The following is a 25,415-nucleotide window of genomic DNA, read 5'->3' on the forward strand; positions in this document are numbered from 1 at the left end:
TCCCGGGAACCGCCTCCGTCCCGATCCCGCGCTTCCCCCTGGCAGCGGCCCCGGGCAGGTCCGGGCAGGTAAGATGCCGCTGCAGCGGGGCCGGCTTGGTTGCCTGCCGTGGGAGGTGTGTGTTCCTCAGCGAGCCCCGAGCTGAAGCGTGCCCTGACGGCTTTCGCTTTATCGTGTGCTTTCCGTTTAAAGAAGTTTTGTATGGCTAACAGGTTGCCTGAAGTTTGACAGCATAAGGTTTCAGCTCTATTTTTTGTAGAAGTGCTGTTGGCTAATAATAAGTAATGGTGTAAGTAATAGTATAAACGCTATAAGCAATAATAATATAGGACTAGCAACTGCTTTTATATATTATTATTTATTAGTGGTAGTAACAAGTGAATTGTGACCAAATAAGCAAGGTGTTGTTTATTGGTTGAAATAGTAAGGTTAAACACCTATTTTATATGCATATACTTATGGCTTAGACAAAGAGGTAGCAAGTTATATTAATCATAAGTAATTAATTAAAAAGTAGCGTTCAAAAAGTAAAAATGCAAGCCAAGCTTATCTAGTGCTTTGCTCACAGCTTTCTCCTTGGTGACTGAAGCTGGTAAATTCAGCCACTGAATAGAATAAAGACTGGTTTAGGCAAAATGCGGTTAAAGCAGTTTTATGAATATATATATGTGATGTATTTAAGTGCCTTAAAAGTGAATACTGTAATACTTCAGTGGAGCTGTACAGTAGTAAAAAGTTATGGACGTGCATATTTAGATAGATCATTGCAACACTTCATTGCAGTCAAGTGTTGAATAAATCCATTTGGATGTGAGTTTCTGTTTTGTCACTGATAACTAGAACAGCTATCCGAAGTCTTTCTTGTTCTGGAGGTAGTTCACTCATGTCACCTCAGTATTTGTGAGGAATAAGCACAAAAACTGTATGTTTCATTTCTGCTTTTGTCATTTGTCCCAGAGCAGTGCAATCATGGCATCCATGGAAGAAAACTTTCCTCGAGGAGGCATCCAGAAGAAACCTGCAGAGGGAAAAACACCCAAGCCAAAGTCAGAGCGGGACAATTTGTTTGATGTATGTTGTTTGCATGCTCTTGATTAACTTCTCGGAGCTCTTCCTCTGTCAGAACTTGACTGCAGCCCTCTCTACCTTTTACTTCTACACTAAACTACAGAAGGACTCCCAAAAATGGATGTCTGCTGGCATCCACCATCCTCCTGATCTCTGAAGGATCCCTGATACCTGTTACATCTTGAACGTGATGACTGAGAAAGTTCAGTCAAAATTGGTCAGGCTGTAGCTTTTAAACTTTCCACAAGCATCTTATCCCAAGGTGCTGCATGGTGAGCCTGGTGTTACTGGATGCAGGCTAAGTTGGTCTTTCTGTTAGTAGAGTGTGGTGCAGATCTCTTGCACCACTCTTTTCTATTCCCAAGATTCAGCTTTATAAGTAATCAGCCTTGGCCCAAAGGAGAAACTTGGAAGACTTGCATGTAGACAGACAACAGTTAGCAAGATGGTTCTCTTCTTTTTGTCCAAATTGGTATTTTATTCATGGCAGCAGAGTTCTGCCATAGTGCAAAGTTTGTTCCTTTTTCCACTTTTATTTTTTTAACCTTCTGTGCTTGTAATATGCTTTAGGTTCAACATGAAGAAAAATCCCTGAAGAGAAAAAGGGGCCAGAAAGATCAAGAAAAGCAGAAAAGGTTCAAGGCAGACAAAACTGTTAAAGCTGCTGTTAAAGACAATGTTATGAATATTGGACCACTCACAATTGAGGTTGGTGCATAAATGTTTGATTTTGTGTGCCTCTCTTTTCTGGGCTACGTAAAAATGGCATGTTTTTCCTCCCTAAACCTGCCAAATACAAAACTTAACTGCTTGTCCCCCTGTTATCACTGACTTGCCTGTATGCTACTTTTCCTGCCCTCCCAGGCGCTCAGTGAGGGGATGCTGCTCCTTGGCTGTATAAAAGAGGTCAGTGATTACGAGCTCGCCATCAGTTTGCCCAACGGCCTCTCCGGGTTTGTGCCGGTCACGCAGATCAGCGATGCCTACAGCAAACTGCTGACCAAGCAGGTGGCCCAAGGAGAAGTCCTGGAGGTGAGACCTGGGGCTGGGGCTGTGATTTGTGCTTGGAGGCAGAGTGTGTTGTTAGTACCTCAGAACCAACCCTGAGGTATTGCTTAGGAGCCTGACATTGACTGACCTTGGTTTGGAACTGGGTTTTCCAAGCAAACTGTGCAATTTCCTGGTAACAGCTGACTGCTAGAAAAAACAAAATGAAATAATTACAGTTACCCTGCCTCTCTGGTGTCAGCAGTGCCTAAGTTTTCCTGAGGTGGTGTGGAATGTGGGATTAGCACTGTCCCTTTGCTGGTGATGGTGTTTTTCTCTGCTGAAGGAGGAGGCCAGGTTAGGGTCACTGTTGGCTCTGTAGACGTTTCCTTAGCTGCAGTCTCCTGACTCCAGCCCACACAGTGTTTTTAAGCAAAGCCTCTCAGTCTTGCTGACGTGACATAGTGTCATTCCTGCTTCTCTATTGAGATTCAAGTTTTTGTGGCATTTCCTGCCTGTTACTGAAGCGTTGGCAGAGAAACAGGACTTTCTTATGGGATTTTGTTTTCAAAATCTGCTTCAATAACAAATTCTAGCCTTATGTTATTTAACATTGTAAAAATTGTATGTTTCTCTGTTGATCATGTTGCTGGGCAGGAGTTGAATTCGCTCCCAGACGTGTTTTCTCCAGGGACACTGGTCAGGTGCATCGTGACCAGCATTGAGAAAAGAGACGATGGACGTCGCAGTGTCAAGTTATCGATTGACCCCAAGAAGGTCAACAAGGGCCTGAACTCTACAGCACTAGCAGCAGGCATGGTAAGTTCTGTGGGTCTGTCACAGCCTCTCAGGGCTCTTGCATTTCAGTTTGTCCTTACATGGGATCAGAGCAGAGTGTGGAGCTGCTCCCACCATGGAAGTGACCTGTGAGGAGAGGGTGGGTTTAGTTCTTGTCTCCAGGTTGTCATTCGTGAAATTAATTCACTTTATTCTGTTTCAATATGGCCAAGTTATCTAATTATTTATTTCTGAGTTTATTAATTTTTACAGAGAGTAATATATACAATAGCTTGCAGTGATATATAAAATTGCTTGGTTGTTTCTGTTTTGTGTTTTCAGCTGCATGATTGTATGCACCTGCTATTTTTGAGCATCACAATTATTTTCCTACTAGTTTGTGAGTTCCTTTTGTATATAGCTAGATAAAGGTAGAGTTAAGTCCTCACTGCTAGGTGAGCTGTGTAATAAGAAAGAATGTAGTGTTCTTGCTACTGCTCTGGGTGGTGAATCTCTTACCATATGTTCATTCTTTGAAGACCCAGCTGCTTCATTACATTGCTGAGTTGCAGTGCTTTCCTCCCAACAGCTGCTCTCTGGCTCTGTGTCGAGTGTGGAAGACCATGGCTACCTCATAGATATTGGTGTCATTGGAACTCATGCTTTCCTGCCTCATGAGAAAGCCAAAAATTACATCAAAGCAGTCAAGAAAGGTAAGAACTAGTGCAGGAGGCTCTGGGTTAAAATGGACGTGGATAATGACAGGGATTAGAGCTTATTATATCTGTGGTTTAGTGCACCTTGGTGGGATTGGGTCAAGGTGGTGTCTGTGCAGGTTGCTGCAAGCAGCAGTTTTGTGGCTGGTCTGCAACAAGCCTTTGTGTTCAGCCCCTGATCTGAGAGACTGTGTTCCAAGCCCTGCTGGCAGTAAACTTCACATAGACTGAGAGGGAACTCTGTAAAAGCTTTGGAAAGAGTGGGAGGAAATACTGAGTGTTCCTGCTAGAGATTTTATGCTGTGACTTATCTTTGTAGGGCCTGACTTGAAAATAGGCCAGAACCTGAACTGCCTCATTGTGGAAGTGAAGAACGAGGGCAGGGTGGTCTGTTTGTCCATTGATCGATCGGAGGTGGCTGCATCCATTGCCACAGAGCGACAGAACTGGGCACTCTCCAATTTATTGCCAGGGCTGGTGGTGAAAGCTCGAGTGCAGAAGGTAAGCTCTTGTTTGGGTTTCTTTTGTTGGCTTGGTCTTTTGAGCATTGTTGAAGACAGGAGACAGGTGAAGCAGAGATGAGAGTTTATGCCCTGGAAAATTTCTGGTTGGTCTCAATTATTTAGAAGTAGCAAACATAATCTGCTAGACACTTCCCTCCACTGCATTCACCTGAGGTCTGATCTCAATTCTGGTTGTGATGCCCTGAGTATAAAGGCTTCAGACTGAAGCTGCTGATGGAGTTTGAAGCAGAGCTTCAATAATTTTGTGTTTTCTGGCCTTTACTGCTAAATATTCAACAGGATAGCAGTATTCAGAATACACACAGCTTTATCAAAAAACAGAAGGATTGTTTTTTCACCAGAGTGTGCAAAGCAGAATTGTTAGCAGTTTTTCTGTCTCTCGTGATGTGCTTGTTGATTAACACTGACAGTGCCATTTTTTGAAACGTGTTAATTGCTCTCTGGTACATGAAAACTGAGCATGGAAATTTTTTTGGCATCTTTTTGTTCCTTTTTTCTAGGTGGCCCCACTTGGGATGAAACTGACATTTCTGTCTTACTTCACTGGCATTGTGGATTTCATGCACATTGACCCAGAGAAATCCATGAGCTATTCTCCAGATCAAGTGGTAAGGAGGATGGAGGATGCCCAGAGTTATTTGCTTACAACATCTCTTATCTTCTCCAGCATTTCTGTGGAATTATCTCTGAAATCTTAAGTCTAGTAGCTTGTTTCATATCTTTTACTTGAATTACTATTGTGGCTGCTTTAAAGCTGTAAATAACAAAGCCATTCCTGAAAGACTTATTTGGGAAACCTGGAATTTGCAAGGGATAGAAACATGACTTGTGTGGTCATGTTCCCCTCCCTGCATTGATACCAGCCTAGTCCATAAACAGACAAAAGCAAAAATCCCTCCTTGGTGAAGCTGTTAGAAGCAAGCAATGTCTTAGTAGCAATTCTGGAAAGTGCTTGCATGTGGACAGAAAGTTCAAGTACCAAGCAGAATGTCTATGAGCATGAGTGAGGTGCCTTTGTCCCCTTTTGTTCAGTGAGCACTGTGTTCCCAGGTGAAGGCCTGCGTGCTGTCTGTACACCCCACGTCGAGGGCGGTGCGGCTCACGCTGCGCTCGCCCTTCCTGCACGCCGGGGGAGCCCCGCGCCAGCTCCCCGGCCCACGCATGGGGGCAGTGCTGGAGGAGGCCACCGTGAAAGCCTTCTACAAACAGTTTGGGGCCATCTTTGAGCTTGACGATGGCACTCTTGCGTTTGCACGGGTAAGTGCCAGGCTGGCGAGGCAAGTCCTCCATATCTATCTGAGCCTGCTGGGAAAGAGGGCTAGGAGAGGGGTTTATTTTGTGCCTTTATCTTCTTTGTGAGGCAATGCAATAAAATTAAGATAGCATGTGAGATGTTTGTCAAATGATACATCCCCTTGTTTGAATTTAAATGTAGGAGGGTTGTTGTGGAAGAGCTGGTGAAACCTGCACAAAGAGAATGCTAGAGGAACAGTTTTGTCGGATGCTGCCACTTCAATCTAGGGCCCATATCAGTGCTTCCACTTTCCAAACACTCACTTGTAATTCCTTTTTTTGTAGTTGAAACATCTTTCAAAAACCAGAAAATCCTTTAAACCTGGGGCATTTAAGGAAGGTTCCAAACATAAATGTCGGATCATTGACTACAGCCTGATGGATGAGATGTGTATTGTATCTCTGAAGAAGTGAGTATGACAGACTCTTCCAGAAAACTGGTTGAAGAATTAGAAAGGTGTTTGAGAGTGGAATATTACACTGCTTTGCGGGACTGGAACTTGCCATTTGGGGTTTGTGACTTTTATCTATGTTGTGGCACATCAGGTTGTCTGGGCATCCTGCACATATTCCCCATACTCTGTGGAATTGGGACACCATCAGTATCATTGGTGAGCTGAGGCAGAAGATCACGATTCAGCAGGAAATCAAACCTTGATCTAGCAGCTCATTTGTATTCTAAAGTCCCTCTTAGTACTTCCAACTTTGTGGCTTTAAGCAAAGCAGATAATGGGTTCTCCTTTCATGAGGCCATAACTGTGTGACTGTCACTTGGAATGGAGCCTGGTGAACCTCCCTGAACTTTATGTCCTAAGAGCTGTTTTTGGAGATTGGTCAGTTGGAGTAAAACACAGCTCTGGAGTTGTAGAACACTGTGGAGTGTCTGGAATAATGGATATTTGGGACAAGTCAGAGATGGGACTCTCTTATCCTGGGTTTCCTTCAAGATGACTGACTGGTCTCTTTGTCTCTTCTCTAGCCAGATTATTGAAGCACGGTTTCTGCAGTACCAGGATATCCACACGGGTGATGTGGTGCAGGTGAGCTTCTGAAGGACCTGAGCATATTATACTTAAAACAGTGATCTTGCCAGTGTGCACTCCTGCCTAATATGTGTGTCCAACTTCTGATCCAGACTAGTGAGATGAAAGTGAGAGAAACCTTGTCTTGGAGGACTTGATTAGTGGAATGCAATACTCTTCCCATTTTGTTCATGTTTTTATTCATGATATGGCAAAGTCAATCAAATTTTATCTATGGTCAGTCATTTATTTGTTGCCATAAGTACATTTTTAAAAAGACTTAAGTGAAAGAAATGAAAACTTGCCTTGCAGTCAAAGTTCATGGTTGAACAATCACAATGGTTGAACAATAAGCTGATGGGCAGAAAGTTACTCATGATTTTTATGTCTGTGTCATGGCTGTAGTGGATATGTCTCTGGAAACAATTCTAGCTTGCTGGCATCAATAGGAATTTTGCAGAGGTAGTCTATGTTTAAAGAAAAGAGGCTGTACAACAATCTTATGAAGTACAACAATCTTATGAACTTATAAAAGTTAACAGGTCAGATTAGTTGGGTGGAATGTAGTTTGGTCTAAGATTACTTTTTTTTAAAAATGTGATTCGCTTTGGTGATTGTAGGTGTTGTAGTGTCTTGGCTGTTTTCTGTCTGACCACAGTCTACTTTTCAGGATGAATTTACGAGTTTTTCCCCTATTTTGGGTTCTAGGGCAAAGTGCTCTCTCTAAAACCCATTGGGATGCAGGTGAAAGTGGCTGATGGGATTAGAGGACTTGTACCATCCCTCCATCTCTCTGATGTGATCCTGAAGCAGCCTGAGAAGAAGTACAACGTAGGAGATGAAGTCAAGTGTCGGGTGAGAGCTGCTAGACAGGGTCTTCAGCTGCTTTGCACTCTTCTGAGTATTTAGCAGCTGGATTGATCAGGCAGGGGCAGACATGCTTTTTGAACCTCTGTACTCCATTCTTATAGGTGCTAGAGTGCAATCCTGGAGGAAAGAAGCTGATCCTTACTCTAAAGAAAAGTCTCGTTCAGTCAAAGCTTCCAGTCCTCTCAAATTATGAAGATGCAAAACCAGGTCTGATTACACATGGCTTTGTAGTGTGTGCAAGGGAGTTTGGCTGCATTGTGAAGTTCTACAACGATGTCAAAGGTCTGGTACCCAAGAATGAGCTGGGCTCAGAACCCATATCTTGTCCAGATAAAGTCTTCTATGAAGGCCAGGTAATTAATGTACCTCTGCTCTGCCACGTGTTTTAATGTGAAAGAGAAATCTGCAGTTGGCTTCAATGTGGATTTACCTGAGGAGCCAGCTACACCAAGAGATGATTATGTCCTTTCACTTTATTACTTAGTTGTGCTCCATTTAAACAGGGTGGGTTGTTAAAAGGGCAGCTCTTCTTTGGGTATGTCTGACTTGCCTTTGTTTCTAGGCTCTCTGTGCTATAGGAGAACACGGTCATGTGACTTGATTCTCAGTAGAAGTCTGGAGTTCAAGTTCTGCTGTTTCTCCTGAGGAAATCATAAGGATGCTACAGAATCATAAGGATGATGTTTTCTGCCTCGGTGTTACTCCAGTTGTCTTGCTGGTTTCAGATTACAGGCACTTTAGGAACTGTGTTATTCACAGTTCTGGTTTTTGTTGTGGGCATAGTTACAGAGATCTCAGCCCTCTTCATGATTTTTTCTGGTGCTTTTCTTTGTCTTTAATTCTGTTATTTTTTGGTTGGCTTAGGAGAAAGGTTACAGTTCTGGTTTTTGTTGTGGGCAAAGTTAGAGATCTCAGCCCTCTTCATTATTTTTTCTGGTGCTTTTATTTGTCTTTAATTCTGTTATTTTTTGGTTGGCTTAGGAGAAAGGTAATTTTCTAGTCAGAATTTCTGACTAGTTCTGGAGATCTGGATTTTATTCTCAACTCTGCTACAGACCTGGTACATACTTTCACAAGCTCATTTAATGATTATGTACTTCTGTTTTCCCTCTGAGGGAAAATATCCTTCTGATATTTGTCTGTGGTTGAACCTGTTGAGTTCTAGCCACTGGCCTGCTGTCCTCAGGTGTGAGAGAAAAGTCTAACTGTGTATGTATGTCCCTGTCTTCTTTTGTAGGTGGTGGCAAACTGAGGAGGTTCAGCTGAACTTAACCTGTGTTTTATAATTTATTTTTTTCTTCAGGTTCTTAAAGTAATGGTCTTAAAATGTGAGCCTCAGCAGGAAAGACTCTTATTGTCCTTCAGATTATCAAGCAAACCTGGCCCTGAGGAAAAATGGAAATGTACTCCAAAGGAGAAGCAGGAAATGAAGTACCAGATAGGAGAGGTATTGAATTCAGTGGCTGATTCCTTTTTAGCCTTTTCCTACTCATTTTCCATATGATTTGGTATCACTTTGAACAACTTTGCTTCAAGAAAGCTGACAGTAATCAGGGATTAGCATTAAATGTGCATTTCTTACTCTGTGGTTGACCTCCTGGATCAAAAATGGTATCTCAGTTTTCAGAGGTCAGGATAAAGGAGTCCCAGGAAAGTCCCTCTGGAGGTAGCAATGAGTGCTTCTACTCCTAAGGTGGAATTCTATTTTTTGTTATTTTCTGGATGCTGCTGATTTTCTTGCTCTAAAACCAGCTGCTTTTGCTCCCTGGAAAATAAAAGCTTTAGAGAAATGTTTTGAAATGTTTCTCTGTTTTTGCAATAAACAGTTTCCAACTCCCTGCAGACCTTGCTAACGCAGGAACAGGACAGTTCTAGTCTTGGTGAAATTGTTCCCTTCACCCTTCAAATGAAAAGTACAACCAAGAGAATGTTTCCAGCTCTATTTCTCTGAGAGCTGAGATGCTAATGCAGGAACAGGACAGTTCTAATCTTGGTGAAACTGCTCCCTTCACCCTTCAAATGAAAAGTTACAACCAAGAGAATGTTTCCAGCTTTGTTTCTCTGGGAGCTGAGAATTAGTTTTTATTTTACCTGCAGTGTTGTCATGCTTCTTAGCTCAGCCCTGTTGATGTGAGTGTTTTTCATGTATAGCTGCGAGGCAACATTAAATCCCCTGCAGCACATCACATCCCATCCCCTGTGCCTCAAAATAAATGAGTTCAAAAACACTTGGAATTTTATATCACTGTTCTTCTTCTCTTTTCAGATTGTTGATGTGAAAATCTTGAAGAAGAAAGATAATGGGTTAGAAGTTTCCATCTTAGAAGATGAAGACAATGTGGTAGCCTGGATCCCCATGCTGCACCTCTCTGACTTTGTTGCTGCCTCCAAGCTCCTGTGGCACTGTCTTCAAGAGGGAGACGTCCTGCCCAGAGTTATGTATCTAAGTGACAAGGGAGAGCACATTGTATCCTTTGCCACCTCGACCAGGCAAACAAAGTGTGGGGAAGGAGGTATCTCTCAGGGTTCCAGAGTATCTGCAACCAGCATAAGATTACTGTAGCTAGTGTGAAGTGGAAGTGCCTGTCATGCTAATGATACTTTAAAGAGACATTATAACTTGTTCTGGAAGTGAGGCTCAGCTGGGGCTAGAATCTCTTCAGAACTAGGTTGTCAGCTGACTTGTTTTCCCAACCAGCTTCTGGGCTGTTAAACCTATCACAACCTTAGGAAAAAATTTGCTGTTTTTATATAAAAAATCTGAACTGAATTGTTAGGAAGTTGATATTTCTGGTGCTGTGAAGCATGTATCTTTAATGCTGAGCAGTTTTAAGAGACATGAGTTGCTAAATTCTTGTGTAGGGAGACCAAGACAGAAATTGGAATTACAGCATTTAGCACTCCTGTACTTATTAACTTGCAGCAAGTGCTTTAGCCCAATGGTTAGCAGCACTGAGGGATTTGGTTGACATCGTGCTGCTTTCATTCATCTTTTCCCAATTTTCTTAACTGGTTGTTCAGATCTTGAGTAGAAAGTCTGCAGTGATTTCTGCTGTACAGGAGGAGCAAGTTGTAAGAAGCTTCTCAGAAATCCAGCCTGGGATGCTGTTGACTGGTTATGTGAGGAATGTGATGCCATTTGGAGTATTTGTGGAGTTCCCTTTTGGTGTGACAGGACTGGCACCTAAAGTGGTAAGTAATGCCTCCATTTCAGTAAGCAGCATGTGTGTGATCAGGTACAATAACAAGGAGGGAGCAACTGGGCTGCAGGCCCTGCATTTGCACAGCTTCCTGCCTCAGGGTAAAAGGGTTTAGGTTTGCCTTCTAAATCACTTCCAAAACTAAATGAAGCACTTAATTCAAGTTAGCTTAAGCTTCAACAAGGATTTCATGTGACCTCAGTAATTAATTTTAATTGATGGGTTTTTCTTAGTCTTTGTTAATGCCTCTTATGCATTTACATGAAGTTTAATTCAGACCCTTCTGAACAGCTCTGTGGGTGGTTGATCAGTACCAGCCGTGCTCAGTAACCTTGCCCTCTGTTTCCTTTGCACAGAGCATGAGTGACAAGTTTGTGACAGACACCAAGGACCACTTCGTGGTGGGACAGACTGTGATTGCAAAGGTGATGAGCATTGATGAGGAGAAGCAGCGTGTGCTCCTCAATCTGAAGGTGTCTGAGTGCAGCTCAGGAGATTCTGCTGCAGAGAGCTTTGGCCTCCTGAATCAATATTTCAAGGAGCTGAAAGAAATCAGGGACTTGTTGAAAAGAGGTAAAGATTATAAATGTTCTGCTAAAGGGTATCAAGTCAAAAAAAAAAAAAAAGTGCTGTAAAGGAACAAGTAAAGAAAAACATTTAAGTGAAAAAAAGTTCAGTTCAAGCAAAGACTTCACTTCCCAAAGCAGCTTATTAGAAAAAGGATGTGTGTGCAGTGTCTGCCATTGACAAGAGGCTTTTTGTAAGTACAGCTGGAACAAGCCAAAGAAATTGCTCTTTTCATTGAAGTCTCCTAAGCCTCTTGCATTGATTTTGGATCAAGTGCTTGTGATAACCCAAGCACAGTACTCACATGAGGGTGAGTTTGTTCAAATAGATTTAACTACATGCATTATAGGTCTTCCAGCAGGGGTTTTCTCACATGCTGTTTTTCTAGTGTTTTTATCAAATTCTGACTGTCTTTTTAGATTCTTCCTATATCTGGTACTTTTTAATGTTTGTTTTCTGTAATTGTGAAGTGACAGGTCTGTTTTGTACTTCTGGTGTTACTCTGTTTTGCTTTTGCTTTTTTCCATATACAATGCTGGGTGCCAGTGTTTGTAAAATATGGGAAAATACTCACTCTAAAATTATTAGGTCCTTAATGTCACAAAAGGGTTTCTGCTTTGATTAGCTCTTAAAATTTACTTTGTATTTCCACAGATTCATGAGCCTAGGCTTTGTTTTCCCTTATGAAGGTAGATTAATGCTTCCTGTACCACTGAGTAAATGCAAAGGCTTGTCTTTGTTTTGTGAAGAAACAGCATAAGTAAAACTGATTTCCCACTTTTTCTTCCTTTTATTTAGGAGAGCCTGGCATCTGTGAGTTGGTGCCTGGGAAGAGGATGCATCTGGTCGTGCAGGATGTGAGGGAGGATGGCTCAGCACTGTTCAGTGGCAGCTCTGTCACAGGCTTGTCTGTAACTGCCACCCGCTACCATTTGGGAGGTGAGGGTCTTTCCTTTGCTTGTGTTAGTTTTCAGTCTTGTACTTTGAAACCTCTCCCAAAATGGATTCTGCTGATGAGGTACTAACAGGGAGAAGTCTGATCAGAGTAGGAATGGCCTTGAAGAGTAGTTAAGTTTCCCAATGTCTTGCTGGCCTGTTTGTGTGACTCAGAAACTTTGATATAAACCTTCCTGTGGCTCTGTTAATCTTGTCTCATATTTTGGGCATCTAGTTTGTGCTCAGAGAGACTTTGCTGAACCATATTGTATATAGACAAGTATGAGTACAAGCTCCAGCTTTCTTGGTTTTTTTTCTTCTTCCTTTAGAAAGAGCATACTCCAAGGAATACCTATCTAAAATTGCTGTCAATTTTTCTTGAAAAATCAATGACTTTAAAACAGGACCATAATTTTCCAATTAAAAAATTAAAGATGTCACATTGTGCAAAACCAAACATACATTTGCTGAAGTAATGAATAAACCAGAGAAAGCAAGATAAACCTCTAACTTCAGCAGAAGTAATAACCCCAGCACTTCTGTGTCAGAAGAGTTTGTTTTTTTTTCCTTAGCAACAGATAGACTGATGATAGTTTTGTGCAAATGGTGGGAAAATCTTTTTTTATATTATCTTGACCTTATTTTTAGTCAGCCTTGTCTTCATTATTTAAGAGTTGTGTCTTCATAAAATCAATTTAGTTTTTCCAAGAAAGATCAGACTTTTTCCAAATACAAAGCTCTCTCTTTTTTTCCTCATTGCCAGTAATATTGGGAGAATCTGTTCTTAAATAGACTTACATGTTTGGTACTAATCTGGTTTAGATACAATAGTGATTAAGCAGTCTTTGGTCATCAGGAATTAAACCTTTTGTGTTTGTCATGTACCACTCTGACAGTTGCTCAGAGTTCTTCATTGTCATCAGGATATAATCTCCTTTTTCTCATTTGTAGCCAAAAATATTGCTCCTGGTGAGAAAAGGAAGGCATTGGTTCTTCATGTGGATGCCCTCACATCTGAGGTGCATGTTTCTCTTCGGGAAGAACTGTTAAAGCAAAGACCCAAGCGAGTGAGTATGTGTTGAGTTTTTGGGTTTGTGTGTTTCTGCTTGTCTGGCAAACTGTAGCTGATTAATAAATTTCAAGGGGGGCTGTTTCCTCTTTTAGACCTGTGGGAGGTAGAGTGGAGGGAATCCAGATCTCAGCAGGAGCAGTCACTCTCTCTGTCCATTTCTGTCTAGCGGCTCCGAGAGAACTCGCAGCACTCTGCGGTGGTGCAGCACATCACAGAGCACTTTGCCATCGTGTCTCTGCTGGAGACAGGCCAGCTGGCAGCTGTCCCCATCGCCTGCCACTTCAACGACACCTTCCGCTTCGACTCGGAAAAACTGAGGGTGGGACAAACAATCTCTGCCACCTTAAAAACCGTGAAGGAGAACAACCATGGAGTCTTGTTAGCAGTACAGGGCCCAGCCAAGAAGAATGTTTTTGTAAGGGTGCGGAGCGAGTCAGAGACAGCCCTGGAGGAGACGCTTCCTGCTGTGAAACACTCGCTGTCCCCGGGGGATGTTGTTACTGGTACCGTCAAATCCGTCAAGCCGACCCACGTCACTGTAGCTATTGATGACAAGCTGACGGGTTCTATCCATGCATCCCGGATTCTGGATGAAGTGCCCATAGGCTCTTTTCCAACTTCTACTCTGAAAGCCGGACAGAAAGTGACTGCTCGAGTCATTGGAGGCAGAGATGTGAATACTCACAGGTGGGAAAACACTGGAGGAATGCAGAGGATGAAACAGTTTGTGTTTCAATGCATGTCATCTAGGCCCTCTGTCAACAGATGCTGTTACAGCTGCCTTTACTGGAGTAGTTGAGGCCTGAGGAAATCTGCTATTATATTCTATTCCAGATCCAGCTTTCAGTAAATAAGCTTTCTATCTGTGTTGCTGTATTTATCTTGAGTATAGGTTGCAAGAAAAAAAGATGTCTAAACTCTTAAGATCCAGTGGAAGCCCTAAATACAGGCACAAGGGACTAAATTTGGAGGGGTATTTTGGTTGCCTAAATTGCTACTGAAATAGTCATTGGAAGAACTGGAACTGGAAGGCTCTTGTAGTTTTAGAGGGCTTGCATTATCTGGGTTTTTTTGCCAGTGCAAAGGCATTAAATATGGGTGACTGGGACCTGGGGAGATCATGAGAAACTATGATCCTTTTCCTCTTTAGGTGCCTGCCAATCACCCATCCACACTTCACACAATCCATTCCAGAGCTCAGCATTCGACCAAGGTAAGTGTTGGCCTCTGTGCTGTCTGCACATGCTTTACAGACCTTGTATTCTTGGATGTCCCATCCCTTGTACCTTTCATTCATGAAGGAGCTGGCCATGAGCAAGAACCTCCACATGTAGTGCAGTGAGGCAAGGTCTCTTACTCTCTCTTTCACACTAACTTGGGTCCTATAGCTGTGTTAAACATCACAGTGCTCTCTTAGCACATGATTTCCTTTGAATGTCCTTTTGGCTTCCGGTTCTGCCAATCTGGACTCTGTCATGTCTATTCCTATCAGAAAAATTTCCTCTTATGATCAGGGAAGAATTAATTCCTGGCAGAAAAAATGCAGCTGGGGAGGGGTGAAAGACATTGTCACAGTAGTACTAGCTCACCACTTTCCCCTGGGTTTCTAACTTCCATCTTCATCTTTAGGACCAAAACTGTTTTACTGATGTCCTCTTTCTTCTTTTCCAAACAGTGAACAAGAAGGGGAATTCACAGCAATGCTGAACCTTAAAGAAGAAAAGTCCCTCAAAAAACTTGGACTCTATGATGTTGGACAGACAGTCACCTGTTTTGTAAAGAAGGTGAGGTCAGAGTCTTCTCAGGAAGTGTGCTGGGGAAGGCAGCAAGTGGACATGACCTTGGGGGGCCTTAGCTCTGACCTAAATATTGAAGACTATGGTCTTCATTAACTGTGAGAGTGGCCTGTGGCAACTGCAGGGAAGGTAGAGGAAGGAAACAAATTTTTGGTGCTTGGTGGAGTCAGGCTGGCTTGTCCTCTTTGTCCTTTGACATGCCTGTTTGTTGCCAGCAGGCTGTAGTAAAATGGCTTTGGAGTATGCCACCACACAAAGTGTACTTGCTGCTGATCCCCTGTGTGCACTTGCCTGTGAACCACAGCAGTGTTATGCTTGTAAGAACAGAATCCAAAACACCAGTTTTGCTTGGTGCAGAGGGCAAGGCTGGACTAGTTCTTTTTAGCCTTAAAAATGAGTGAAAAATTTCTGCCAGGGAAGATTTTTTTTTCCCCCAAGGTCTCATGCTGTCTTGTCTGGTTATTTGGTGTCTTTTTAGTATAACGTGCTCAAAAACTGGCTGGAGGTAGAAGTTGCCCCGGACATTCGAGGAAGAGTTCCTCACCTGCTGCTGTCTCTGAACACCAAGGTAAGAGGCTGTTACTTTTTTGTTCCCGTATGCTTGGCCACAAGTAATGGCTGCAGACACTTCTGATGTCTGTGTGAACTCATAACCCAGTGCTCTGCCCTTTGGCATTGCTGCCCCTTGCTGACAAGCAAGTACTGTGCCTGTAGCTAGTTCAGCTCAGGATAGAGCCACTGAAGCAGTGCTGAGCTATCAGTCAACTGCACATCAAAGATGTTTATAGGAAGTGTAAAGGTTCATAGGGGAAACACTATCAGAGTTGTGCAAAGCTTCCTTTCTGGAAATAAGTGTAAACATGTCTTTTATTTCAGGTCTTAAAACATCCAGAAAAGAGCTTTAAAAGTGGCCAGGCAATATCAGCTACAGTGACTGGAACAGATGCCACCGAAACAAACCTCTGTTTGTCACTCACAGGTATTGTGGAGCCTTAACAGCAGGACCCCACCACAAGTGGTACTTTACTCAGAGTTGGGCCTGCATTGGCCCCTCAGGTGAAGATGTTACACTCCAGAGCCAAGCTGTACCTCTCTTTAGAACAGAACTAACCCCTGGAACCCTGACCTAGATGTAGCAGCATCTAAGACAGGCGAAATCAAGCCTCTAGAATAAAGAATCACTTTCCTAGTGTCGCAGACTGAAGCCCTTCTCTGAGCCCTTCTGAACACATTCCCTTCTAATCTCAGGTGTGAGGTGGTACATTTATCAACATTTGTCAGTTACTCTGGATACTGGAATTGTGCAGCTAAAGATTGTACTTGTCTGGGCTACCACGGCAATCATGGATGTGAGCAAAGATTGCATAGACTGCACCTTACCAAAAGTTTGTGGGTTTGATATATGACTAGGCAACTAAAATTAGCTACACAAACATACTACCTCTTGCTTCATATTTTGAGGTGTTATGAAGCCCTTTCCCTCCACTTTTTTCAGGAATTCAGTCACTGGAGCAGGACACCATCTCTGTAGGCATGGTAACAAAGGTGACTTCACACGTTGGCTTGACCATTACACTGCCAGGTGGGAAGACTGGCAAAGTCAGCATCTTTCACCTGAATGATACTTACACAGAGGATCCTCTGGGGAGCTTCAAAGTTGGCAAAATTGTCAGGTCAGTAATTATCTTCCTTGTTCCTTCAAGCTGCAAGGCTTAGAAAGATCCTCATTTGGTGACCTTGAGGTGGTGATCCTTGAGGTAGTGCCAGACTATAAGCTCAGTCTGTGGCTAAGAAGTGATGCTGACTTCCCTTATAAATATTTGGGTGAAAGTCTTGTATTTTCTATTTATGAAGAAGCCCCTTTTCAGCTGCCTTCATGGACTGTCTTTTTGAGAGTAACTACTCTGTTAGCTAAGGCACTGATGGGGCTAAGGGTGGCCAGGTGTCCCAGGTCTGCAGTGACTTTGTGGGGCTGTTTGGCTATTGAGTTGTTTTTACATTTGTAATGCACAAGCAATCACATTTCCCTGCTTCACGTTCGTGTTGGGAGTGTTGGACAGTGCAACAGGCCAAGTGATTTCAGGTGAAACAATCTCTAACTCTTTTGTACTGGCAGCAGAGACTGAGTAAATGAAGCAGACATGTTTCAGAAGTCCTTTATCTAGCTTTATGAACTATTGTGTCATGCTGGTTTGTATTAGACAGAAAGTGCTTGAAGGAACAGAGTGCTTTGTTTCTTTTTCTGCTATTATTTCTGCGAATATTTCTTTTATACCAGTGGCTTATTTTAGCATGTAAAAAAGCTTTCTGTTTTCTCCCCCTCCTCTGCCATGCAGGTGTTACATCCTCTCCAATGAGAATGGTAAAATCCAGTTATCTCTCAGGCAGTCCCGGTATGTGTCATCCCTCTAGTCTGTGATCTCCTACTAGTAAAAAAATTATCATGAAATACTCTTGTTATTTTTTTGGGAATATCAGTGAGAAGTGTTAAAAGAATAAGGAGTGTATTTTTGTAAGGGGTGATACTTGTTCCTACTTCAGAAAGATTTTTTTCCTGAGAATCAGCAAACATTGAAGGGTCTGGCACTTAACATAAACCTGCTCAAGTGGGTTCAGATTTAATTTCTGTTTGTCATAGTTTCTAGGCCTTATCTTTTTTGTTTGCTTATTTGGGAAGAAAGTTCTACCACTAAATTTGCAATACAAGTATGTTGTTTCAATGTTCAGCTGCATTTTAACAGTTTTGATTAAATCATAGATTTAGCCCTAAATGTCTCTTAAAACTGAGCCTCTTGCTTTGTCCTTCTTACTTGTGGAATTAAGAAGTGTGGAATTAAGTATCTTAGAAATAAGTAGGGAAAACACCAAGCAAATGCTGTGCAAAATTTCAGACAGCATTTCACTCTCCTCATTTTCTTAGTGTCAGAGAAGGCCAGGCTGATGTGTTTGGCTCTGTTTGCAGCAGCGTATGTATTCCCTTATGCTAGGCAGAGCTTGGCAGAGATGCAGGTAATCCATTAGTACATTTCAATAAACTGAAGGGTGTCTCTGATCCAGTGTTTTGCAGAGAGTACTAGCTGTGGTTAATACTGATTTATTTTCTGCTATCCAGAGCAGAATGTGAGTTATTCAAATGTGTGCTTTAACTTCTGACCTCTCTTTTCTTTTAGGCTAAATCCAAAGATAAGCAGCAAAGTGGAGGATATTGAAATAAAAAGTATTAAGGATGTTAAAAAAGGCCAGCTAGTGAGAGGCTATGTCAAATCAGTCACTCCATCAGGTGTATTCTTTGGGTGAGTAACCTGAGAAAATGATTCTGGCAAGTGATGTTTCTTCGAGAACTTATTTTGAGGTAATGATTGTGGAATCTTGTTTTGGGATGGTCTCTGGAATAATGTGAGGTTGCAAAATGAATTTACTCGTGGGAATCAAGATGTCATGGATACTGTGCTAAGCCTGTGAAATTAAAGTAGGGAAAGTTATTGAGACACTTTATACAGCTGATGATGCCACAAATGCACTTTATTTTTCTTTCCTCCTGCTGCAGAATACTTATTTCTGGTTTTCTTCCTCTTCTCAGATTGTCCACTTCTCTTCTGGGCCGAATCCTATTCCAGAATGTTTCCCCATACTTTGTACAGAAACATTCATTATATGAAAAGTACCTGCCTGAAGGAAAGCTGCTCACTGCCAAAGTACTTAGGTAGGTCCAATGTCCTTTAAAAGGGACTATGAATTAAAAGAGAGGATGGGAAGAGGGAGGAGGATAAAATACAGGAAGGCTTAAACAAATTCAGAACCTTGCAGTCATTGTAAATGCTCTGTTTTTTTCTTATTCTTCTGTCCTGCTACTCCTGGTGGTGCACCACAGGGTAAATAGAAAAGAAAAGCATACTGAGCTCTCTCTCCTGCCTGAGGACACTGGGATGCCAAGTGTCTTGCCTGAATCCCTAGGCCTACCACAATATGGAGCAGAGGAAGAGAAAAGAGAGGCAGATGATGAGGAAAAAAGAGAAGAGCCTAAGCCAAAGACAAAAAAGAGAAGAGGAAATCATGAAAGTGGTCAGGTATGGGTGTGCTTGCACAGGATATGCTAAAGGACTTTGTTGGTTCAAATACTGAAGTGACTGGGAAGATCCCAGTCTCATCCCAGAAGGATGAGGCTGAGAAATTGTACAGACTAGGAAAAAAAAAGATTAAATTGCATTGGAGATTACAGAGATCAAAAACTATTCCCTTTGGGTGGGAGCTGAGATAACAGCCCAGTTGTGTTTCCTGTCCCTTTGTCTTTGCATCCCTTGTAGTTGAGTGTGGGTTTATTCTCCTCTGTCTCTGTTAGCTGAGAGAGTAGCGGGGGATGCTGTGCCTGGGTACGGCCCTCTCTGCTGTCAGGCTCTTGACTTTGGGATCAGAATTGCCTTTAAGATCGTCACAGTTGTTGGTCTTGACCATCCACTCATTTCCACTTGTTGCAGGAGGCAAAGCCAAAGAAGAGGAAGATCTGCCCAACAGATGAAAATGACAGTGGAATTGAGGTATATTACCGTGAGGAGGAAGAGGACCAGGAGGAAGAGGCAGCTAAAAAGAAATCTACGGTGAGAAGTTTGGAGGAAAACCTGAGCCTGAAATGGTCTTCTAGCTCTATCGATATGTGTCAGTTTAACTTTTAAGACAATAAGTATTACTGCTGCAGATAAGAGTGACACATGCTGGTGTTTGTGTCTCTGAAAATGGCTTGAAGTGGAGGGAATATAATTTACAGCAAAGCTGGTCACAGAGTCAATGTTTTTGCTGATGGGCTGTTTGCAAGTACAAGAAGCCAATAGTACTGAATATGGGGAGATGCCACAAGCAAAGAACAGTTGTCTGATCCAATCTAAAAACCTTAAATTGAAATCCAGGGCATTTTCTGTCTTCCTCTGAACAGGTAAGGAAGCCTGGTGAAGCTCCCAGGCTGCAAGTTTCCATGGGCTTCACCTGGGATGAAGACAATGCAATGGATATACCTGTGCTGGATCAGAAGGAAGAGAGCTCAGAGAGCGAGGAGGAGGAGGATATGCAGTCCAAGGTACTGTGTAATTGTATTGTCTGCACAGGAGACACCACACAGTGGCTCTAATGTGATGGTTTGGTATTTGCATGTCTGTCTCTCCTGTAGCAAAGCCTTTTAACCCAAGGGAACATCTTTGGCAGCTGACACAGAACTTGTTCAGCTATTTTGAAAACTGACTTTAGTAGCAGTTACCTCTGAAGCAGAGGAGAGAAGGCCCAATTTTAGCATGGCTGCATGAAAAACAGGTTTTCTTATGTTGACGTGTTGAAAAAATAAGTATTTAGGGTCAAACAAATATTTTAATGTTAAAAAACTTTTTTATTAAATGTCAGCTCTGTTTCTTACTTTCCTGAGTGTCATAAACTTACAGAAAAACCTGGCGATGAAAAACCTTTCAAGTTATAGTACTCTTTTTTAGCAAAACACTAAAAAGCACCAAAAAAGAATCTTCTTTTACGCTATAACGTTTAGAAAGGTTTTCCAGTGAGAGCAATTTAGCAAAATCAGAAACAAGCTCATGAACTCCTTTCATGTTTGCTCTTCAGGATTTCCCCTGTCCCTCAAAACTCACCTCTCTAAAGGCAATGCATGGCTGATGCTTTATTGGCCAAGGTAACAAGGCAGAGAACTATGGCACTGTGAGTTCCAGATTTAGACCTGAGTCACCCTAGTGATCCAGCAGCACACCCCAGTTGTACATGGGGAGAAATTGGGTCAGGTTTTTACAGAGTGAAGGAGAGTGATAGTGAGTACTGGCCTGGAGGGTAAAGATGGAAGAATGAGAGGGAAGGGCAAAGCGTGCATCCTGCTGCTGTGGTGCCATACAAGCAAACTATTTGGTCCCTCAATGAATTTCATTTAATAAAAAGGAATTTCATGTACTGCTGCTCTTCTTTGAGGTGTGAGCTGTGTAAGAAGGGTGGGGGTGTGTATCATTTTTATCCTCTTTTAAACAGTTGGCCTCATCTCTTCCTGTGGAAACTGCTTAGCAGTATGTCCACTTGGACATAGTGAGGTCTGGCTGTGCTTTAGCTGGAGCTGCCTATTCCCCCATGAAGTGCCTGCCCTTCCTCAGTCCTCCTGTTTTGCTCTTTCAGCTGAAGAAACGAACAAAGAAGGAGAAGGATCTGGAGAAGCAGAAGAAGGAGAAGGAGCTTTGCAAAGCAGAGGCGGCTCTAATGGACCCGAGCCGGCAGCCCCAGTCAGCAGATGACTTTGACCGCCTGGTGCTGGGCAGTCCCAACAGCTCCATCCTCTGGCTGCAGTACATGGCTTTCCACCTCCAGGCTACAGAGATTGAGAAGGCCAGAGCTGTGGCAGAGAGAGCACTTAAAACAATCAGTTTCAGGTAATAAAGGAGCTCTGCTTTTCTATGCCCCAAAGAATAAATCATGATGGGGTAGTTGTGGTGGAAGAACACCAGTAGTATCAGTGTGAGTCTGTGTGTGTGGAGTGACAGAGTCTCTTTTAGTGAGCTCAGAAGGATTAAATGGTAGCAACTGTCAGCTGGCCCTTTGAAGGTTTGGCCCGAGTCACCACCACTGACCTGCTGCAGGTCATGAGCTCAGGAGCTCCTGAAGGTGTCACTGAGTGCACAGATATTCCTCTGAGCAGTCAGAAGCATTTGGAAGAGCATAATGCTGTCAGTGATGTCCTTGAATCAAAACATGAAACAAACGGTGAAACTCCTGTTGCTTTTGCCATAGGGCTGTACCTTAAATAATCTCTACTGCATGGTTAAGTATATTGTGCTTTCTTGACTCAACCTTCTGTTTTTTAATTACAAACAACAATGATAAAAACTGTAATGTGAATCAACTGCTGTGCTCTATTTCAAAAATGGTGTTTCAAGGAGCAGTATGTCCTGTTTCTTGTCCTGGAGGCCTGCTACAAGTCAGTGAGTCTGTGCAGGGTAGTTTGCAAAAACCTGGTGAAGACTGGCAAAAGGCTGAATATTCTTGTTCACGTCTGCTTTAAGGGAAGAACAGGAGAAGCTGAACGTCTGGGTAGCTCTGCTGAACTTGGAGAACATGTATGGTACTGAGGAGACACTGATGAAGGTTTTTGAGAGAGCAGTTCAATACAATGAGCCTCTGAAAGTCTTCCAGCATCTGTGTGACATCTATGCCAGTTCTGAGAAGTGCAAGGTAAGAGAGTGCAAGCAGATCCCTGGCATGTATCCCATTCAGGCATGCCAGTAAACTGCAAATGCTGACTGTGTAAGCTTCCAGCTGTCAGATTTTGGGCCTGTCCTATTCTTAACTGGAATTAATGGCTGTGTTTGACAGTGGGCAAGGATGTATTGATGCTTGCTTTTATGTCATAAGTGTTCAGAGACACCCAGCCTAAGAATAAGAGTCTTAAACCTACAAGGCTTTGTTAGGAATGTGTGATCTAACCCAACTCTGTCCTTCCAGCAAGCAGAAGAATTGTACCACACAATGCTGAAGCGTTTTCGTCAGGAGAAATCCGTGTGGCTGAAATACGCCTCTTTCCTCCTGAAGCAAGGCCAGGCTGAGGCTACACACAGGCTTCTGGAGCGTGCTCTCAAGGCTCTGCCCACCAAAGAACGTAAGCTCTCTCTGCCCCAGCCTTACTGTGGACCTTATTGTAGACAGGGGATGGGCTGCTGTCTGATATCTCTGCCTGTGACAGCATTTGTAATAAGTGAAAAGTGCAGTCAGCTGACTCTCAGGGAGAGGAACTTTCAAGCTGGATGTCACTGCTAAATGCACCTCTGCTAAAGGCACCAAGTAGAATTTGCTGTGATGCTCAAAAGTAAAGCACCCAAAGCAAAGACAGCTTTGAATTATACAGCCCTCTAGAAAAGTTCACTTGGTCTAAGCTCAGGTTTCTGGGGCTGCCTATGGTTGCTGCATGATATATTATGAATATAAAAATAAACCTCTCTCTCCTGCAGAGAGTTGAAATGGGAAGTGAACTGTGACCCTTCTGTCTCCCACTTTGATCCCACCCTGGTCCAGAACCATTTTGATCCCACCCTGCTCCAGAACCTCTTTACAACAGAGCCTTTTGTCTCTGGGTAGAGATGGTGCTGTCTCTGTGCCTGCCTCTGTTCTGTGTAATTCTCTCTTGTGTTTGATCATGTGGAAGAGTTGCTGTGATACCGTAACATGTCATTACTTTTTCCAGATGTGGATGTCATTTCAAGGTTTGCACAGCTGGAGTTCCATTCTGGGGACACAGAACATGCCAAGGCCCTCTTTGAGAGCACCCTCAGCAGCTATCCCAAGCGGACAGACGTTTGGTCCATCTACATGGACATCATGATCAAGCATGGCAGCCAGAAGGAAATCCGGTGAGTTGTGCTGCAGCAGGCTGGGAAGGGGCAGAACACGCCTGAAAGGAGCAGAGGTACCCTGCAGTGTGAGGTTGTATAGGGCTTCCCACAGTGCAGCAAAAGGGATTTTCCCCCCCAAAAAATGGGGTGTGTGGAAGTGCTTATCCTTGCTGGGATTGAGGAGACTCAAAGAGTTGCATAGAGCAGAGAGGAGCTGATTTATAAGTTGTGGCCTGCATGACAGAGACTAGGGACCCTGCACTGAAGTTCTCCTGTCCCTCTGCAGGGATTGCCTTGTATCTGAAGGGTGAGATCAATGTTGAATAATCAATCTTTGTAACATAAAAATGGAAAACCATATTTTTTCATTTCTTTTCCTGAGACGTGACAAAATGAAGTAATTTCTACATCCACTTAATGAATCCATGGTCCAATGCAGTGCCTGGATCTTTGTTTAAGTTGACCAGCAGCCTTAGTGTTCTGCAAGCAAGTAGAAGGCTTCTACTTAGAGATTTTGGCCAATTGTTAGGAATCTCTTTTTTCAAGCACCAGCACTTCACAGCAATTTCCCTGAATGTTTCCCCAGACTTTCTGCTATTTATTAAAAGACAGAGTACAGGGCAAGTATTGAGTGCTGTCACAAACATGGTAATTTGAGTCACTTTGATTTCTTGCAGAGACATCTTTGAGAGGGTCATACACCTGAGCTTGGCCCCAAAGAAGATGAAATTCTTCTTCAAACGCTACCTGGATTATGAGAAGAAATTTGGTACAGCAGAAAGTGTCCTGGCTGTTAAAAGAGCAGCACTTGAGTATGTGGAGAGCAAGAGTTCCCTTGCTGACACCTAAGTGTGGTGCAAGTGAAAGCAGAGAGACTTGGCTTTCCGTGCAGTGTGGGAACTGAGAAATGTGGAGTTCTGCTGTGACTGTCCATGGACAGTGAGTTTCTGGAGAGTATTGGTCTGTGACCAAACCAGCTTGGAAAGAACAATCAATCTGATAAATGTTTGCAGCTTTGTCCAGAAGTTACAAATAATCCTGGTCTGTTGATGACATGTTTTTAAATACAGACTGTTTTATAATCAAAAGAAACATCAGCTGTACCTGTTTTACTTTCCTGGGGAAATGCTGCAGTTATGACATGCTGCTTCTAAGTACAGTAATGTCTTACAGTTTGATTTTTCTCACTGTTAAGATGGCAGAGAAGATTCTTGTCTTTTGGATGCATTAACACTTCAAGAGATTTATCTCAGGTGCCTTTATGCTCTAGATTGGCAGAGCAACACTGGATTGTGGCATAGTTGAAGCTGGAAGGAGCCTCTTGATGATGATCTTCAAGTTCCTGCTCAAATCAGGGGTCAGCAAGACTAGGTTGCTCAGGTTCCCTCCCAGTTTGGTTTTGATTTCCCCAAGAACAGAGACTGCACAACCTCCCTGGAAAACCATCTGTTGTAACAAGTTGCTAGGGATTGATGACAGAAAAAATAGTGATTTTCAGTAATCATTGTCTCTTAAGAGCAATCACTTAAGTAAAAGAAAAGAGTGTTTTTTCAATGCTGAAAAAGTTACCCTAATGTAACCTTCTGCTTGGAAAAAGCCAGGTATTTTGGGTACTTAAAAAAGCTGCCGCTGATGTCAGTGCCTTATGGTCCATATCCTTACAATTCTGTATTCCTCTAACTTTCCACTGAGATGTGGATATGATTAGCCCAGTGTTTTACAGAGGAAGAACTCAAGGCAAGGGGAAAACAGGGTATGCCAACAGATGTGAGTATCCAGTGTAGACCCTAGCTTTGAAATACCAAACTTGAAGCGTCTTACTCATTGTAGGTACTCTAAACTCAAAACCAGAGCTTTGCAGGACCCAGCTCTTCTGCCTCTGTGAATGCCCAGTGCTGGCAAGGCTGGATGATTCAGCATCTATTTCATTCCCAAGTCCTTTGGGATCCAGAAACAAGTAATTTCACTTCTTGCCCCCAGGGAGAGCAGGGTGCTGTACTCAGATTTTGCTTAATGGTCTTGTAGTGGAGGAGGCTGATTGCAACATCCAGTAGCAACTGCTGCCTTTTTTAAAGAACACAGCTTCAATGATGGTGGCTCTTTCTTTTGGTTTAATTAGTTGCATAATAGAACATGTAAATAAGCGTTGCAATAGAAACCAAGATCCCTCAGAGGTATTGTTTCTTCTTCACTACTGGGGCTGTTATAGTGTCTGTAGTAGGCAGGAGAGGTG

General features: G+C 42.8%; 1 protein-coding gene across 2 annotated transcripts; it reads left to right on the forward strand.

The window, feature by feature from the left end:
* PDCD11 (programmed cell death 11) lies at positions 1 to 24,274 on the forward strand. Of its 2 annotated transcripts, none has more exons than XM_041415829.1 (36): positions 1 to 58; positions 958 to 1,071; positions 1,639 to 1,776; positions 1,933 to 2,100; positions 2,713 to 2,874; positions 3,422 to 3,545; positions 3,868 to 4,049; positions 4,573 to 4,680; positions 5,123 to 5,329; positions 5,651 to 5,775; positions 6,345 to 6,405; positions 7,096 to 7,242; positions 7,359 to 7,610; positions 8,561 to 8,704; positions 9,524 to 9,724; positions 10,279 to 10,449; positions 10,814 to 11,030; positions 11,823 to 11,963; positions 12,912 to 13,027; positions 13,199 to 13,719; positions 14,183 to 14,245; positions 14,708 to 14,816; positions 15,307 to 15,396; positions 15,705 to 15,807; positions 16,324 to 16,501; positions 17,165 to 17,221; positions 17,999 to 18,121; positions 18,409 to 18,531; positions 18,700 to 18,895; positions 19,304 to 19,423; positions 19,756 to 19,896; positions 20,979 to 21,229; positions 21,860 to 22,028; positions 22,299 to 22,452; positions 23,035 to 23,200; positions 23,860 to 24,274. In XM_041415829.1, exons 2-36 carry the CDS (start codon positions 970 to 972, stop codon positions 24,029 to 24,031), a joined length of 5,502 nt encoding a protein of 1,833 aa, XP_041271763.1. In that variant the 5' UTR covers positions 1 to 58; positions 958 to 969; the 3' UTR covers positions 24,032 to 24,274. The 2 variants fall into 2 exon arrangements, with proteins under 2 accessions (XP_041271763.1, XP_041271764.1); XM_041415830.1 differs by having other exon boundaries at positions 36 to 58; positions 963 to 1,071.
* Positions 24,275 to 25,415: the final 1,141 nt, after the last annotated feature.

This window comes from Onychostruthus taczanowskii, unplaced genomic scaffold, assembly GCF_017590055.1.
Source record: "Onychostruthus taczanowskii isolate IOZ18803 unplaced genomic scaffold, ASM1759005v1 scaffold5, whole genome shotgun sequence".
In the NCBI taxonomy this organism is placed as follows: domain Eukaryota; kingdom Metazoa; phylum Chordata; class Aves; order Passeriformes; family Passeridae; genus Onychostruthus; species Onychostruthus taczanowskii.